The following is a 16,748-nucleotide window of genomic DNA, read 5'->3' as shown; positions in this document are numbered from 1 at the left end:
CTATTTTCTCTATTCTAATAAAGCAGAGTTTGACACAGTCTAGGTCTTCTATGCCATAAATAACTGGGGTCCCAAAAGGGCTGGCCAAGGGCATGGTCAACATCAGGGGAGACTGGAGATGAGGGGAGAAGAAAGGAGAGCTGTGAGAGGCTCCCTGGACGGGGCCATGCTGGGTTGTGCTCAGACCAGGAGCCTAGGCAAAGACTAGTCTCTGAAGTTCTTCAGAGTACCCCTCCCATAGCCTCCCACAGTCTGTCACTTCCTCGGGGTGTCCTGCATCTGGGTCTAGCCCCAGCCTAAGGGGAGGCGTGGAGACAGGATTGCTAGTATGTGTGGGACGGGTCTGCTGAAGATGGCAAGTGGATCAGATGGCGAACAGTGGCAAGCAAAGCCCCTGCCTATCTGCCTGCATTCAGGCTGGGGGAGGGAGCAGGTTACCTCAGGGGCCCTACCAAGTAAGACCTAGGATTTCTTGGATAGCCAACCCCTGTGCCACACCTCTGGGCCAGGTAGGGTTGTGGGAGAGGTAAGATGGGATTAGAGCAGCTTACTAGGGCCCAGGTTCTACTCTGCTGCTGAGAGAGAGAGAGAGAGAGAGAGAGAGAGAGAGAGAGAGAGAGAGAGAGAGAGAGAGAGAGAGAGAGAGAGAGAGAGAGAGAGAGAGAGAGAGAGTATTTAAAGGGATCCTAGCAAGGAGAACCTGCTGCCTGTCAAAGAGGGTGTGGGTGTGGAGGAAGAGAAGCCAAAAAAGAGTCCCCCCAGGAAAGGGCTTCTTACCCCCCCAATGCCCCTACCCAGATCTCAAAGGCCAGTGGGGCATGTCAAAGAAGAACAGGGAAGCATATGGCCCTGGGTTCCATTCCCAGGCCCACACAGCACCCACTCACAAATGCAAGGGGGTGATGACACTAACCTAACGCAGGTGAAAAGCAGAGGCAGGAGATGAGATCCCAGGCAGCCTGTAGTAGACAGCAAGACCCTTGTCTTTAAAAACATGAATAAACCAGGCGTGGTGGCGCACACCTTTAGTCCCAGCACTCAGGAGACAGAGCAGGCGGATCACTGTGAGTTCGAGGCCAGCCTGGTCTACAAAGCGAGTCCAGGACAGTCAAGGCTACACAGAGAAACCTTGTCTTGAAAAAAACAGAAGAAGGAGGAGGAGGAGGAGAAGGAAGAGGAAAGGGGGGAAAAAAAAAAGATAAAAGGGCCAGGTGTGGTGGCACATGCCTTTAATTCCAGCACTCCAGAGGCAGAGGCTGGCCAATCACTCTGAGTTCCAGGCCAGCTTGATCTACAAAGCGAGTCCAGGACAGCCAAAAGCTACACAGAGAAATCCTGTTTCGAAAAACCAAAAATAATAAATAATAAATAAGTAAATAAAATAAAAATCTAGGCTTGGTGACTTGAGCCTATAATCCCAACACATGGAAGGCCAAGAGTTTGAGGCTAGCCTGAGCTACACTGTCAATTCTAGGCAAGATTGTTACAGAGACTCTGTCTCAGAGGAAGAGGGTAGGAAGAAAAGGGAGAAATTAGCAGTAACAGATAGTGGGGCCTCCCGCACCCAGACTAGCAGGCTCCATCCAGTCTGGTCCTAAGGAGGCTGTTGTCCAAAACATAAATTAGCGGAACTGCCTGCGTGCTGTGAGCCTACATTCCTCTAACAATAAGAGGGATGAGAAAGTGACCATCTTTAGCTTGGAAGTAGCAGCACACACCTTTAGTTCCAGCACTCAGCAGGTGAAGGCAGGCAGATGGATTTACATGAGTTCGAGCCCAGCCTGGTCTACAAAGCAAGTTTCAAGACAGCTAGAGCTACACAGCAAAACCCTGTCTCAAAAACCAAACCAGGCCAGGCATGGTGGCACACGCCCAGCACTCAGAAGGCAGAGGCAGGAAGATACACTGTGAGTTCAAGGCCAACCTAGTCTACAAAATGAGTCCAGGGCAGCCAAGGCTACATAGAGAAACCCTGTCTCAAAAAAACTAAACTAAACAAACAGACAACAAAAACCCAACTAAACAAACAAAAAAAGCCAAAACAAAACAGAAGTACACTTTCCCCTAGCTTGGCTGCTTTGTTGGGCCTCAGAAGAAGGGGATGCTTTGAGTCCTGATATGACTTGATATGGTAGGTAGGACAGGTTGATAGGGGGCAGGGGTCCTCTCTTCTGAGGAAAAGGGGAGTAGGGGAAGTAGGAAGGGGGTGAAAGGGAGGAGCCAGGAGGGGAGGAGGGAGTGGGCTGTAATAGGGACATAAAGTGAATAAATTAAAGAAACGAATGTACAAACAAGACAGCTTTTTGTTCTTTTCTGATACAGGGTTTCTCTGTGTAGCCTTGGCTGTCCTGGACTCACAAGACCAGGCTGGCCTTGACCAAACTCACAGAGATCCGCCTGCCTCTGCCTCCCTGAGTGCTGGGATTACAGGCGAGCGCCACCACGCCAGGCCAAACATCTTCATTTTATGCTTTGTCTCTTCCACATACCTGTACCAGCCCAGATGGTAGGTACCCTTGTTCTGTGTCAGCCAAGATGGCACCTCTGTTCTTTCTTGGCTGATACTCCAGGGGAGACAAAAACAAAAAACAAAAAACCACAACAAACTATTAAATAAGGCAGTGACAGCTGCTTGCCAGTGCCAGAGGGGATGAAATCAGGTCCTGGGCTGCCTGGATGCCTGGGGTCAGGCAATCAAAGAAGTGCTCTGAGCCTTGCTTAAAGGACACCCCGGGGCTGGAGGGTAAAGCACTTGCAGCATGCTCAGGCCCTGGGCTGAACCCCCAGCACAACTCACAGCCTTCAACTAATTAAACATAGCTGAGTTTATCTGAGCAAAGAAAGCCTAACTCTCTAACCAGGCAGCCCTGAGAAGGACAGTCATCTGAGAGACCGGACCAGGCCAACACACTCACAGGTCCCAGAAGGGGACAGAGATTTAAGTTAAACTTAGTTGGCCAGTTGATGAGAAAGCCTCCTGCGTGTGACGAAGCCCCATGCTACTGTTGACAGCATGTGTCTGGTCTGCTCGGCACAGCAAGAGATCTTAGTCCAAACCAATGCCTTCAACATCAGAGGCCGTGCCTACCTGGGAGGAGGAAAACAGCAAGTACCACTGCAGCTTTCTTTAAGACAAAAGCCCCTGTTGGACCAGAGGCAGAATAGAAAGGGACAGTGGAGGGGATGAGGGAAGCAAAGATTGCAATGAAGCCCCATACACAGAAAAGTAGAAATAAAGCTGGTTTGTGGTGGCATACACCTTTAATCCCAGCACTCGGGAGGCAGAGGCAGGCAGATCTGTGGGAGTCCTAGGCCAGCCTGGTCTACTGAGTTGTGGGACAGCCAGGGCTACAAAGAGAAACCCTGTCTCGAGACCCCCTCCCAAAACAAAAACCAAAACCCCTCCCTAAGTCTTTTAATAAGTGGTGACTCTGGGAAGCCTACGCACATGTTCTTGAGTTTGTTTTTGTTTTGGTTTGGTTTGGTTTTGGTTTTTCAAGACAGGGTTTCTCTGTGTAGCCTTGGCTGTCCTAGACTCGATTGGTAGACCAGGCTGGCCTCGAACTCACAGTGATCCTCCTGCCTCTGCCTCCCGAGTGCTGGGGTTAAAGGCATGTGATCACCACGCCCGGTTTGTTTTTGTTTTTTATACTCTTTTTAATTTAAAAAAAAAAAAAAAAACTCAGTTGTATATCATACTGGCCAGTCCTGAAATTCTTTTCTGCTTTGAAACCCATTAATCCTGGGTTTGCCTGAGTGGCACTTCCTCAAAGATTAAAGGAACCTCTCAGACCGTGAAGCTGCGGCTTTATCCAGTCAGTGCTGATGTCTAGCAGGGTGGGGACATCACAGATGCCCACCACAGGTGCAGAGAGGATCGAAGTGTGATAGGCACTTGGTGCCTGGGTTATGGCTGCAGAGTTAGAGGTAGGCTCAGGGAGGCCATGAGGCTGGTGAGGGAGAACAGACTGAGGGGCTGGTATTGGGTGGAAAGACTGAGGCATCTGGCCCAGGGGCTGCCCAAACGACCTCCTGGCCACCAGAGAACCCCAAAGCCTCTGAATGAAAAGCCCGGCTTGACAGATGCAGGAAAAGTTGTGTGTTATTGGCGTTTGAATTTGTTTCAGAATCTCCCCTAGACCCCAGGCAAGATGGCTAATGGTGGCTCTGGGCCTCCAGACTGTGATGCCAGGGGGCGGCGTCCTGGGCCAGGAAGCCCTGAACTGGGCCCAGGTCGTCCATGCGGGGGTCAGTGGCCAGCGTCTTCCCTTCCGCCTGCAGGCTGCTGATACGCAGGAGGAAATCCTGGTGGGTTCCTGTGGGGGTGAGCTGACGGATAGCTTTTAAAGCGACTGCTCACCCACCCTGTCTGCCTCCTTCCTCGTGCCTGCCTCTTGGAGCTCACTCACTACCTGCCGCTGTAACTGCTGTCCCCACGCCACTTCGTCTTAGAAAGCGGACCTGCCTACCATGGCAGAGCCCCAGATCCTCCGTTTGCTCTGCATCCTGGTCCTTTGCATGCCAGGCTCTGGCTTCATCAGAGAACAAAGGGTGAGTGGGAGCTGGTTTCAGGGTAACAAGGAGGGACCATGCATTTCTGGTGTATGGATGGGTTGAGGGGGTATCAGAGCAGCTGCGACCTGTCTGGCCTCCCTGAGGACCCAGGTTGTGGGGCTGCTGTCCCACCTTCCTAGGCTAAAGCCAGTGGCTGAAGTTCAAAAAATCTAGAGCGACTTGATCTCCTCCAGCTGTGTCTGGCTAGCTGGTCTTTTACCATGGGCAGCCATTCTGGGTTCCCCAGTCTGTGAGTGAGCCAGGACAGAGCCAGCCCCATCTTTCTGGGCTCCCTTCCCAGACTGAGACCATCGACTATGTGGCCCTCACCTGGGGGTGGGGGGGGGGGAGGACAGGCTCAATCAGAACCCAGCCACACAGAGCCTGTGGCCAGCACCGTGCCTGCCTGGGAAAGAGTGAGAGCTGCCCACTCTCCACGCCGCTGGATAGACAGCAACCAACAGTGTTCTTGCATCTCAGAGATGCCCCTCACCCTGGGCATGACCCCTTCAGTCTTTACAACCTCTAGCCAGCTGTTTCTATCCTCCAAGGTCCAAGAAGGACAGCAACAAGCTGTTCCCACTAGCGCCACGGTCTGCACCACAGCCTGTGATTTGTACTCCAGCCTGCCTGCAATTCCCCATGTGGTGCACTAACTGTACAGGAGCTCATGAGTGGTTGTAGGGTGGCCCCTGAGATCAAGAGTGTCCCTAGGTCCCCCAGCCTATAGCAGGGGAGCAGCTGGATGTGTTTAGGAAGAGCTTCTTGCCTTGAGTGTGGAGATTGACATCTGTAACTAGGCAAGAGAGCTTCCCGTGTGAGACCAAGTTCATCTGCTTCTTGGGCAGAGGACCCACCACCTGGTAGCCATGGGGCTCTTCGCCTTTATATTCCCTATGGTCCCATAGAAAAATGATTTCAGCTCCAGGAGAGGCAGGGCTGGGCGGGGTAGGTGGGACACTGGGGTGAGTGTGATGGTGGAAAAAACCCACAAGCTCCAGGGCTGTGCCAAGCTGGAAAGCACCTTGCCACCTGTGTTCTGGGCAAACGAGGGGGACAGAGATCTGTGAGAAATCTCAGCTTGGGTTTGTTTTCTTGTCTCTGTTTTATTTCTTGTCGGAGACCTGGTGTCATTTCAAACAGTCTTAAGTCTGTAATTCGGAGCCAGAGGCCCAGCCAGCCTGACCCAGGGAAGAGTTTATGAGGTCTTTGTGGAGAGGGATGTAGCAATCAATGTTATCTTTACTTCTCGCTCTCACAGTTCAGGGGCCCTTTCTCCCTTTAGGGGCTTTAGGTTCTAAGCTATCAACCTAGAGACCCCCAGGAGCATGGCTCCCGCTTGGGGGAGCTTTTTCCCACCTCGCCAGGCCAGTCATATCTTCCTGGTTTCCCCAGCAGCACTTGTGTAGATAGCAGATGTGACAAACTTAGCCCCGAGCTGAGCTCTCTGGCAGGTCCCAAGGTGCTCCCAGGAAACAGACCCCTAATTTACCCCACCCAGCGACATCACCAGCAGGAATGAATGTGGGCTCCATCTGATGCCGCTAGTGGGCAGATGTGATTTGAGTGGCTGTCTTGGGTGTGATCCCTAGAGAGGTGCTGACTCAGCGGTTGGCTTATCCATCCATCCATCCATCCATCCATCCATCCATCCATCCATCCATACGTCACCACTTCACACAGGGCTTCCAAAGCTCCAGCCTCCTCCACTTGCTCTTGAGTGACAGTTCTTAGTTCACCCTGAACAGTGCCAAAGTCTGGCAGACCACCCCAGGGCCTTTGAGGGGAGCCCACTGTCAGCCAAGCCCTGAACCTGAACCTGAGCTGCTTAACTCCCTAGACACGCTCTGGCTCTGCGAAGAGGAGCTTTGGGAATGAGGGATCCAAATGTGACATCTAGACCCAGAGCAGCCAGACCTGAGGTTTTGCTGAGTAACTTCCCTCCTTATCAACGGGCAGAGGCATGAAAGGAAAAGACAAAAATCACAGCAGCTGGGGAGGGGGGCGGGTTAGGGAGGGGTAGAGGGGTAAGGGGAGGGCTTTGTGCTCTGCAGAAGGAAGTGACTGTCTCTATGATTTTGGGAAGCTGCGCATCTGTAGCTTATGTTAGGGAAGGAGTCTTCTAGGTGCGCCCTCTCTGGAGCACTGTGAGGTCAGCATTTTTAGGATGAGAACACACGGCTTTCTCCAAGCCATCCTCGCCCCCTTCACCCATGCAAATGTACTTCCTTTCAGCCCTTTCTGTGACAGCTACAGGCTCAGTCTGCCCTCCAGGGTACAGCACTTCTTTCTGACCCTAAAGGTGGCCCCAGTGGAGGACGGCTGGGAGTTGCTTCAGGCTACTGAATGGGACTCTCTTTACCTTTCACCCCCACCAGCGTGCTAATCTGTTTCCCCAGCCACCCTCAGGCAACACCTCATTCCCAGCCCTGACTCAGTTCTCCACATGGTGGGCAGGCACTGCTTTAAAGTACTAACTGAAGCCAAGTATGGTAGCCCGCACTTGTAACAGGTGGAGGTGGAGGTAGGAGGATCAGAAATTCAAAGCCAGCCTGGGGCTACGTGACACACACAAGACATGCAATATAAACATGGATGAATGCTTTTTAAAAATCAAATAAATAAATTTAATGTGAGGTAGTAGCACACGCCTTTAATCCCAGAACTCTGAAGGCAGGGGCAGGTGGACCTCTGAGTTTCAGGCTAGCCTGGACTACAGAGTTCCAGGACAGCCAGGGCTACACAGGGAAACCCTGTCTTGGAAAAATAAAATAAACAAATACATTTAAAAACAACCACACCACCAAGAAGAGACTTGATGCCCTATGAGCATATACAGGGGCACGGGGTCCCCCTTAGTCACAGTCATAGGGGAGGGGAGTAAGGGGGAAATGGGAGGGAGGGAGGAATGAGAGGATACAAGGGATGGGATAACAACTGAGATGTAATATGAATAAATTAACAAAATATATTTTAAAAATTAAAATAAAAACAACAACAACAAGACACCACATTAACTGAGCCCTGGAGGCTGCACCCAACTCTACTGCACCCAGGTGTAGCTGGCTGCTGTCAGCCTGGCCTCCAGCCACTCTCCAACCCTCTTTCATGCTAGCCTGCGTGTCACACATGGTCATCTGCTGTGCTCCATCACCAGCCTTTGTTCTGCTGCCCCTCAGCCAGAGCACCGGCCTTGAACAACTCTTACAACCTTCAGGTCCAAATCATGTGGGTAGTTTTAGTTGTCAACTTGACACAACCTCCAATGACCTGGGAAGAGCTTCTTTGTGAAGGACTGACTAAATGGAGTTGGCCTGTGGCCATGTTTATGGAAGGTGGCATTGATTACTTCATCGGATGTGTGAGGACCCAACCCACTGCGGGTGGCACCATTCCCTACTAGGTGTTTCTGGGCTACCTAAATGTAGAGAGCAAGCCGGGCACTATGAAGTATAGTTTTACTTCCCTCTGCTTGATTGTGGATGTGGTACCATTAATTGTTTTAAGTTCCTGTGGCCTCCACTTGCCTTTCAAGATGGAGAGTGACCTGGAGCTGTGGGCTAAAATAAACCGTCCTCCCTAAGCTGTGAGTTGCATTTTATCACAATAAAAGATGTGAAAGTAACACATCCTGGGTCCTGTTCTCCCAGCTGCCCCCATTGTCTGTCATGACCTGGGTCCTGATTCCCTAGCTGCAGGTGGAGCCCTGGGCCAGAACTGGCATGGCATGGGGGCCTTTTTGAGCTGTGGCCATCTAGCCCTAGCACCAGGCAGCCCCTCTACTCAGGGCTAGTACTTGCCTGGAAGTTTGTGCCTTGTCCTAGTGTGACGCATCGGAGGAGGGAGGTCTTGCAAACAATGTGAGGCCTGTTGCATGTTTGAACCAAAAAGGCAAGGAGCTCTAGCTCAGTGACTGCTTCATAGCCCGTCCCTAAGCCAGGTGGGCGTCAAACTTCTCACCTTAGGTGGAAATGGTTCTCCTGTAGGAAGATAAAGACTTGAGGGCTTTCAGCCACAGACTCAGGGGACAGGATGTAGCTTCGGCTGACAGGGAAGTTTCTCAGGACTTTCCCCGGCCTTGTTCATTTCCACGTTACAGAAGGGAAACTGTGGCCTTGCTGCAATCGGTGTGGACTCGGGGCTAGACCAGGGTCTAGTTCTCTCATTGCACATTCTGCCTAAGGCCCAGGTTCGGTCTAAACGCTGTGATGTCCACACCACGTTTACCACTCACACACCCTGCACTGCCTGCGCTGTTATCAGGAGGCGGGCATGTCCCTCAGGCATGAGTCGGAATTTTCTGGAGAAGATACTCCAGGACTGTCGGTATGGGCCCACTTTCTTCTTTCCCACCTTCAGGAGGGTGGCCGGGGACCCAGAGGAACCCCACTGACCTCCAGGTGGGGGCTAGACAAATTATCATTAACCCACACACCTGTTGTGTTCTACAGAGCATTAGGCACAGGAAGGGAGGAGAAAGGGTATTTACTGCACACCTACTGTGTGTGCTGGGCCCTGTGCTCAGCCCTGGGCTAGATACTGAGGAGAGAGGTGGGTGGGATAGGATTCCTGGAATTCGGTGTGAGGAGGGTGGGAATGATGGCCATAGATACCCACCACGCCACCACCTTCCGACCCTCTTTCCTAGCTATGAGGTGAAGCTCAGGGGCTCTGTGATATCCTTAAGTGGCTGCAGGCGGGAATGCTGGAAGAACATGTTACAGATTGCCTGCTGCCCCGGCTACTGGGGATCCGAGTGCTACGGTACGGAAGAGGCTGCCTGCCTTCCTCCACTCCAGCCCCCAGTTCGTCATCTGAGGGGCACCTGTATCCCCCTCAATCTTGGTTAGCCAGGGACTGCTCATTGAGAGCCTCTAGGACATGGCTCCCCAGCCCTGGCTGTCCTGGGGGAGGGGGGCTAGAGCAGAGGAAAGGGAGGCATTCTGAGAGTAAGCTGAGTTTTTGGGGTCCACAGAGTGCCCTGGAGGTGCTGAGGCACCATGTAATGGCCACGGGACTTGCCTGGATGGCATAGCTGGAAATGGGACCTGTGTGTGCCAGGTAAGGATTGGGTAGGGATGAGGTAGGAGTGTTGGGGCAACCCCCTGCTGACTTCGTTGTGTTACCAGGAAAACTTCAGCGGCTCAGCCTGCCAGGAGTGCCGAGACCCCCAAAGATTTGGGCCAGACTGCCAGTCAGGTAAACTTGCATGACCTCCTGGCAAGGCCGATTTTGTCTCTGCAGACCACCCCTAACTCCTCAGTCTTGCTTTTTTCTCCTGGGATGCTGGCCTTTGAGTCCTTCTGCCCTGAGGCTCTCGCATATGGTAGACTCAGGAGCCTCCTCCAGGAAGCCTTCCATGATGACCCTCTTTCTACTTGGCTCCCTCTGGGATTTCCCCTTCCACTGTGATCCCTGTCTCATAGTACTGGATACTCTGCGTTCTAAACACACAAAGGGCAGGCAGGTGATGTCCCTGTGTGTACCTTGGCGAGGCTGTGGTTCCACTTGCCCTTGTATGTCCCTCTAAGTGTGCAGCTGTGTGCATGGCCTGTGTGACCACGGACCACGAGGGAATGGGAGCTGCACGTGTTTTGCTGGCTATACCGGCCCCCACTGTGACCAAGGTGAGCAACAGTCACCTGGGGCAGCAGGTTCTTTGTGGCCAGAGCTGGGGGGAGGGGGGGTAATTGGATGATAGATAAGGCCTGATTCTCAGCCGGCTCTCAGCCTGCAGCCTGTTAGGAGGCTCACGGATGGACGGAAGGCAGCTGCTTGGAATCACAGGCCAAGCAGGGCTAGGTGCTTTCGTTCCTCCTCAGGCTGGGGTCAGGCCTTCACTATGATCTTTCTGCTCAGAGCTCCCAGTCTGCCAGAGGCTGAGGTGCCCCCAGAATTTCCAGTGCTCTGAAGAGACGCTCACCTGCACATGCCTGCCTGGATACACTCAGCAAGGCAATGTCTGTGTGGGTAAGCTTGTGGCCTGGGGGAGGGGCCTCCAACGTGTGGAGAGCAGAGAGGGTGGCAGAGACTGGGAAGGTAGCCTTTAATACTGGTATGTCCAGACCAGCTGCTTACACAAAAAGAAAAGTGTTTCTAAGAGGCACAGGGCCTATGGCCACTCTGGTAGAAACCATGAAGGGGTGAGTGCTCCCAAGGCTCACCTCACTCAGGCTCTCTCTGACTTGGCAGCTCCTGACCCCTGTCAGCCGTCTCCTTGCTCCTCACTGGCCCGATGTTCAAAGACTCCCAAGGGGCAGGCTCAGTGTCACTGCCCAGAGAATTACCACGGGGATGGGAAAGTGTGTCTGCCTCAGGACCCATGCGTCACCAACTTTGGTGGCTGCCCCAGAAACTCCACCTCCTGTCATTACCACGCACCAGGAAAGGTGAGCTTTGTAAGGCACTCAACCACTCTGGCTGGGGGACTCTGGGCAAGTCATAGATTGTCTGAACGCCTCAGAAGTGCCCTCCTTATAAGAAGTGAGGAGAAGCCAGGCATGGTGGCGAATGTCTTTGGTCCCAGTGCTCAGGAGGCAGAGGCAGGCAGATCTCTGTGAGTTCGAGGCCAGCCTGGTCTACAAAACGAGTCCAGGACAGCCAAGGCTACACAGAGAAACCCTGTCTTGAAAAACAAAACAAACAAACAAACAAAAAGGATGTGAGGAGAATGCTAACGCTGGTCTCAGAGGAGGGGTGGCAGGGATGTGTGAGGGAGGCACATCACTGACGGATGTACTGTCCCCTCCTGCCCCTGCTGTTTTGCGCAGGCCACCTGTATGTGCCTACCAGGTATGAGAAGCATTAACAATGACGCTTCTAAGGGATGCTATGGCTCCTGCCAACATTTATGTGACAAATCGGCCACCTGTCAGCTGACCCCTGATGGAAGGACCAGGTTGGGACAGGGGCCCAGGGGAATGGGCACAGAGCAAGGAGGATGGAGTGGGCAGGGTACCCCTCTGTGTGCCTCCACTCAGCCTGGCATGGAGACTGGGGAGGAGCGGGGAGATGGCCCACTCTCTCTCTCTGACCAGTCTCTTTGGGGCTCCAGCTGCGTGTGCAAAGATGATGAGGTGGAGGATGGTCGCGCCTGCTACGGGCACCTGCTCCGCGAGGTTCAGAGGGCCAAGCAGGTTGGCCTGGTGCTCCTGCGGCTGAGAATGGCCATTGCAATGATGGGTGTGTGCCCCCTAGGCCTGCCTGTGACCACGCCCCCTGCCCCATAGAGCGGAGGGAGACTAGTTTCTTTGCCAAGAACCGGATGAGGCCAGGGTGGAGGTGGGAACTGGTCCCAGCACTAGTGCCCCCTTCCCACACTAGACATCTAGAACCATCCGCTCAGGAGCTCTCCTTTTGCATTCTGACACCCCTGCCCTCTCTCCACCTACAGAGCAGGGCTGCCAGGAGATTCTTACCACATCGGGCCCATTCACCGTTCTGGTGCCATCCATGTTCTCCGTCTCTGTCGTCTCCAGTTCCATCAATGTGAGCCTTTCTCCGCGAAAGCAGGCCGTGGCCTCCCCGTTCACGATGCTTCCGGTTGAGATAGTCTCATTCAAACTCTGAGGGCAGAGGCCAGCAAAGCCTCTCGTCCTCTCCATGCCTCAGGCAAGGGAGGTGCAAAGAGGGTTGGACTGTTTGGGCTTTACCCAGCACCCACCCCTGTGTATCTGCAGGCGACACTTGCCCAGCAGTTGTGCAAACAATACATCATCGCAGGCGAGCACATCTTAGAGAGTGTAGGGCCCTCAAATGTACGTAAGTGGTGGACGCTGGCTGGCCAGGAGATCACCGTCACTTTCAAAAACTCGGTAAGAGAGGGACCTTAGACTGGGGGCCAGAGGAGTGGCAGGTGGACAACACAGCTGGGGGACAGAGGGCTTGGCATATGGGACATAGTTTTGCATCTGTCCCATCAGAGGTATACCTTCAAGTATGAAGACCAGCCCCAGCAGACGTTCAATATCATAAAGGCCAACTACGTAGCAGCTAACGGGGTCTTCCATACGGTTACTCCCCTACGGTGGCAGCTTCCACCTCCACTTCCAGGGAACCCCAAGGTGAGCCACCAACCTCTTCTCCACCTTGTGCTGTGTGGGATGTCTCGGTGTGTTAAGTCCAGGCATGAGGCTGTTCTGGTTTGTGAAGGCTAGGCGTTTCCTCCTGCCTGCCTCATTCTGCCCTGTGGCCCTTATACCTGCAGAAAACTGTTGGCCAGATCCTTGCTTCTACAGAGGTTTTCACAAGATTTGAAACTATCCTGGAGGTAAGTTTGGGGATAGAAGGGTTCTACCTAGAGCGACTTCTAAACCAGAACAGCTCACTGCCCCAGAATCTGTCCACCCGCCTTCCAAGAGCCCACTCATCACAAACCTGAGGCTCGGTGGGGGCCATGAGCCGATGCACTGCCCATGTCTCCCACTTAACCAGTAGGCACTCCCTGCCGGCTGACAGTGGCAGGGAACAGGTAGGGGCTCTGAGGCGAGATCTATCCATCCTCCATTTGGTTGCCACAGAACTGTGGGCTGCCATCTATCCTGGATGGGCCTGGGCCCTTCACAGTCTTTGTCCCAAGCAATGAAGCCGTGGACAGCCTGCGAGATGGCCGTCTGATCTACCTTTTCACAGCAGTAAGTTCTATGGGGAGATGAGGCTGTGGGCTGGGGCTGCCAGGGCTCTCCCTGCCCCCCCTCCCCCTCCCCCTTCCCCCAACCCCATCAACCTCCAGGAACTGACTCCTCTCCTCAGGGCCTTTCCAAACTTCAGGAGCTAGTAAGGTACCACATCTACAACCATGGCCAGGTGAGAGGGCCGCCTCCTCATGATCACCATGGGGAGGGGGGTTTCTGATCTTTCTGGGGGGCCCCTATTTCCTCATTCTTTCTTCTCCACTTCTGAGGACTCACTGGGTATCACCTGAACAAGGTGTGGCCAGTGCCCCGCCTAAACCCACTGCCTCTTGCCCCAGCTGACAGTTGAGAAGCTCATCTTGAAGGGACGTGTCCTCACCATGGCCAACCAGGTCCTGGCTGTGAATATCTCTGAAGAGGTGAGATATCTGAGCAGCTGAGCACAAGGATCAGTTGCAGGAGCTGCTGGCCTTGCCCCGTGCCTGCTGGTGTTCTCTGAATAATACCATGGTTGGCAGAACCCTTGACAAGGCCACAGCTGGGCTAGGAAAGTGAACATAAGGTCCCACGGTATGAAGTAAAGCCACACTAGACAAAAACAGAACCACAAGGGCCTTCTGAGGCCTGCTGGGCTAGAGATGACACATGGGGTCTGTGTTGCAGGGCCGCATCCTGCTGGGACCCGAGGGCATCCCCGTGCAGAGAGTGGATGTGCCGGCTGCCAACGGTGTGATCCACATGCTGGAAGGCATCCTGCTACCCCCCAGCATCCTGCCTATCCTACCCAAGCACTGCGATGAAGAGCAGCACAAGATCGTGCAGGTGAGCCCTGCCCCGAACCCCAGCATTACCCTGTAATCAGACCCCCACCCCTAGACCATGGGCAGGTGACAACACCATCACATTGCTCTCACGGAGTATTTGGGCCTGGGTAATACAGAGAAAGAAGCCTATTTCCAGGGCTGGAGAGATGGCTCAGAGGTTAAGAGCACGGACTGCTCTTCCAGAGGTCCTGAGTTCAATTCCCAGCAACCGCATGGTGGCTCACAACCATCTATAATGTGACCTGACGCCCTCTTCTGGCCTGCAGATGCACATACAGACAGAGAACTGTATACATAATAATAAATAAATAAATCTTAAAAAAAAAAAAAAAAAAAAAAGAAGAAGAAGAAGAAGAAAGAAGCTTATTTTGGCTCACAGTTCTGAAAGTTTGGTCCAGTAGCAGTTCAGCTCTCGCTGGGGGAGGGCCTTGTGGTACAAGGGCAGCCGGGCACAGGTGTAGAGACCACAGTGAAAGAAGAGGGCAGTAGGCTCATTTCATCAGAACCTGCTGTGGTGATAACTCACCTGTCTGTGCATGAGGGGACCCTGGGACCTCATCTGCCTTTCACAGGCTCTGCCTCCTTGCAGCACCTTTCCTAGCCTCTCTACAGTTGGCTTCTCCTCGCTCAGATCTTTGCTCCATGTCACCATCTCGGTGTGGTTGAGTGTCTCTGACCCTCCTCCCTCCCCCCCGACCCCCTGCCCTTCTCTGTTCTTCCTAGAGTTCTTGTGTGGATTGCCAAGCCTTGAACACCAGTATATGCCCCCCAAACAGTGTGAAAATGGTAAGCACCTCTAGTTCGGTCCTCAGGGATGGATTTCTTTTTGCCAGAATCCCAATAATACCCAGGTTGCTATGGGGAGTTAGGGGTAAGGAGGCTGGACCATACCTGGAGGCTCAGCCTTGCTCAGGGTGGGAGAATTGGACAAGGGCTGCCTGGCGAAGACTAGCCCAGTACCCATGCTCCTGACTGGCCTTGTACGGTGTGCCCTAGGATATCTTCCCTAAGGAGTGTGTTTATACCTATGACCCAACTGGCCTCAATGTGCTGAAGAAAGGCTGTGCCCACTACTGCAACCAGACCATCACAGTGAGCCTGGGAAGATGTGACCCCTGGGGACCCTGGGCACTTCCTCTTTGTCTAGAGCTCCTAAGTTGGGTTGAGGGGGGCTCCCCTTCCCAGGCATTCCTTTCGGGTTTGTTTGGTTTGGTATGGGTTTTATTGTTTGACTTTGTGGCAGTGTTAGGAACAGAACACAAAGCTTTGCATGTATTAGATGGGGCTTTGCGACTGGACTATAACCCCCAGCCCTGTCCCACATGCTAATAATTAAAGAGGTGGCATGGGGTGTGGGAGTGGCGTCCACACCTATTTCTTTGCTCTAGAGGTGAGCAGGAAACAGAACAATCAAGAGTGGGGGTCAGTGCAGCCTAGGTGCCCAGGCATGCTCTGTCTCTTGTAGAAACGCGGCTGCTGCAAAGGATTCTTTGGGCCTGACTGTACACAGTGTCCTGGGGGTTTCTCCAACCCCTGCTACGGCAAAGGCAACGTGAGTCCCCATCCCTGCTAGGTGTAATGAAGGCTGATTGCTTCCTTGGCTAGTTGTATCAGAACCAGAACCCTGCTCTCTCTTGTCTCAGCTGCCCACTTCCGGTGTTGGGCCAAACTGTTTTATTAGAAATTATTACATTCAGGTCTGCAGAGATGGCTTAGTGGTTAAGAGTACATGGAGATCTTGCAGAAGGCCTGGGTTTGGTTCCCAGAGCCCATGTTAGGCAGTTCACAACTGCCTGTAACTCCAGTTCTACTGGATCCAGTGCTTCTGGCTTCCATGGGCCTCTGCACTCAAGTGCACACGCGCGCGCGCGCGCGCGCACACACACACACACACACACACACACACACACACATTTTTATTTTTTCTGAAACAGGGTCTCTCGATAAATCCTCCTGGCAGTCCTGGAGCTCACTGTGTAGATATTTACATCTATTTTCCAGAAGATGGCCTGCCAGTATTCTGTTTTTCTTTAGTATTCTGGTTTTGGCACCTTGGGACATCAGGGCTTCTTAGCGCCTCCCATAGAAGAACACAGGAGTTAGTGTTCAAAAAAGTCTGTACGGCCACAAGACTTTCCGTGGCCATCTTGGCAGTTTCACTCATCTTGGAGGTCACTTCCGGGGTGAAGTCTCAGGGGAAATGAGAGCTCAGAGCCTGCCTGGGAGGGAAGTCCAGGGGACAGGGGCTGTACTGACCACGCCCATGACTGATGCTGTCCCTGCCACCCTGCAGTGCAGCGATGGGGTCCAGGGCAATGGGGCCTGCCTCTGCTTCCCGGACTACAAGGGCATCGCCTGCCATATCTGCTCCAACCCAAACAAGCATGGAGACCAGTGCCAGGAAGGTGAGTGCTCCTGGCCCAGGCCACCTCCCAAGGAGAAAGAAGTCCAGTTAGAAAAGGTGGCTGGGTCATTGGGTACAGTGGCACACACCTTTAATCTCAGCACTTGGAAGGTAGAGACAAGTGGATCCCTGAGTTCAAGGCCAGCCTGGTCTACAGAGTGAGTTCCAGGACAGCCAGGGCTATACAGAGAAACCCTGTCTCAAAAACAAAAGCAAAAAACAAAAGTGACCTCCCTCAGTTTACCTGCCTGCCCATGGAGTTTGAAATGATCTATGGTTTTAGGACTCTAAGACAGGATCAAATAACAAAGTTTGTTTTGTTTTGTTTTTAAG

The 16,748-nt window shown here is 53.1% G+C and overlaps 1 protein-coding gene across 1 annotated transcript in view; it reads left to right on the top strand.

Moving 5' to 3' along the window:
• Positions 1-4,432: 4,432 nt before the first annotated feature.
• The window catches only part of Stab1 (stabilin 1), a 29,534-nt gene continuing 17,218 nt past the window's right edge, over positions 4,433-16,748 (top strand). Inside the window, exons 1-22 of the mRNA XM_051141485.1 lie at positions 4,433-4,551; positions 8,738-8,880; positions 9,203-9,318; positions 9,530-9,615; positions 9,684-9,753; positions 10,086-10,181; positions 10,414-10,524; positions 10,747-10,943; positions 11,325-11,452; positions 11,609-11,736; positions 11,948-12,042; positions 12,234-12,368; positions 12,477-12,617; positions 12,761-12,823; positions 13,074-13,187; positions 13,306-13,359; positions 13,526-13,606; positions 13,851-14,009; positions 14,735-14,797; positions 15,008-15,103; positions 15,477-15,563; positions 16,305-16,416. Of these exons, the coding sequence (XP_050997442.1) occupies positions 4,471-4,551; positions 8,738-8,880; positions 9,203-9,318; positions 9,530-9,615; positions 9,684-9,753; positions 10,086-10,181; positions 10,414-10,524; positions 10,747-10,943; positions 11,325-11,452; positions 11,609-11,736; positions 11,948-12,042; positions 12,234-12,368; positions 12,477-12,617; positions 12,761-12,823; positions 13,074-13,187; positions 13,306-13,359; positions 13,526-13,606; positions 13,851-14,009; positions 14,735-14,797; positions 15,008-15,103; positions 15,477-15,563; positions 16,305-16,416 (2,356 nt within the window). The 5' untranslated portion in view covers positions 4,433-4,470. The remainder of the gene's footprint in view (positions 4,552-8,737; positions 8,881-9,202; positions 9,319-9,529; positions 9,616-9,683; positions 9,754-10,085; positions 10,182-10,413; positions 10,525-10,746; positions 10,944-11,324; positions 11,453-11,608; positions 11,737-11,947; positions 12,043-12,233; positions 12,369-12,476; positions 12,618-12,760; positions 12,824-13,073; positions 13,188-13,305; positions 13,360-13,525; positions 13,607-13,850; positions 14,010-14,734; positions 14,798-15,007; positions 15,104-15,476; positions 15,564-16,304; positions 16,417-16,748) is intronic.

This window comes from Acomys russatus, chromosome 3 (assembly GCF_903995435.1).
Source record: "Acomys russatus chromosome 3, mAcoRus1.1, whole genome shotgun sequence".
NCBI classification, from domain to species: domain Eukaryota; kingdom Metazoa; phylum Chordata; class Mammalia; order Rodentia; family Muridae; genus Acomys; species Acomys russatus.
This window is presented reverse-complemented; position numbering and strand designations above follow the sequence as displayed.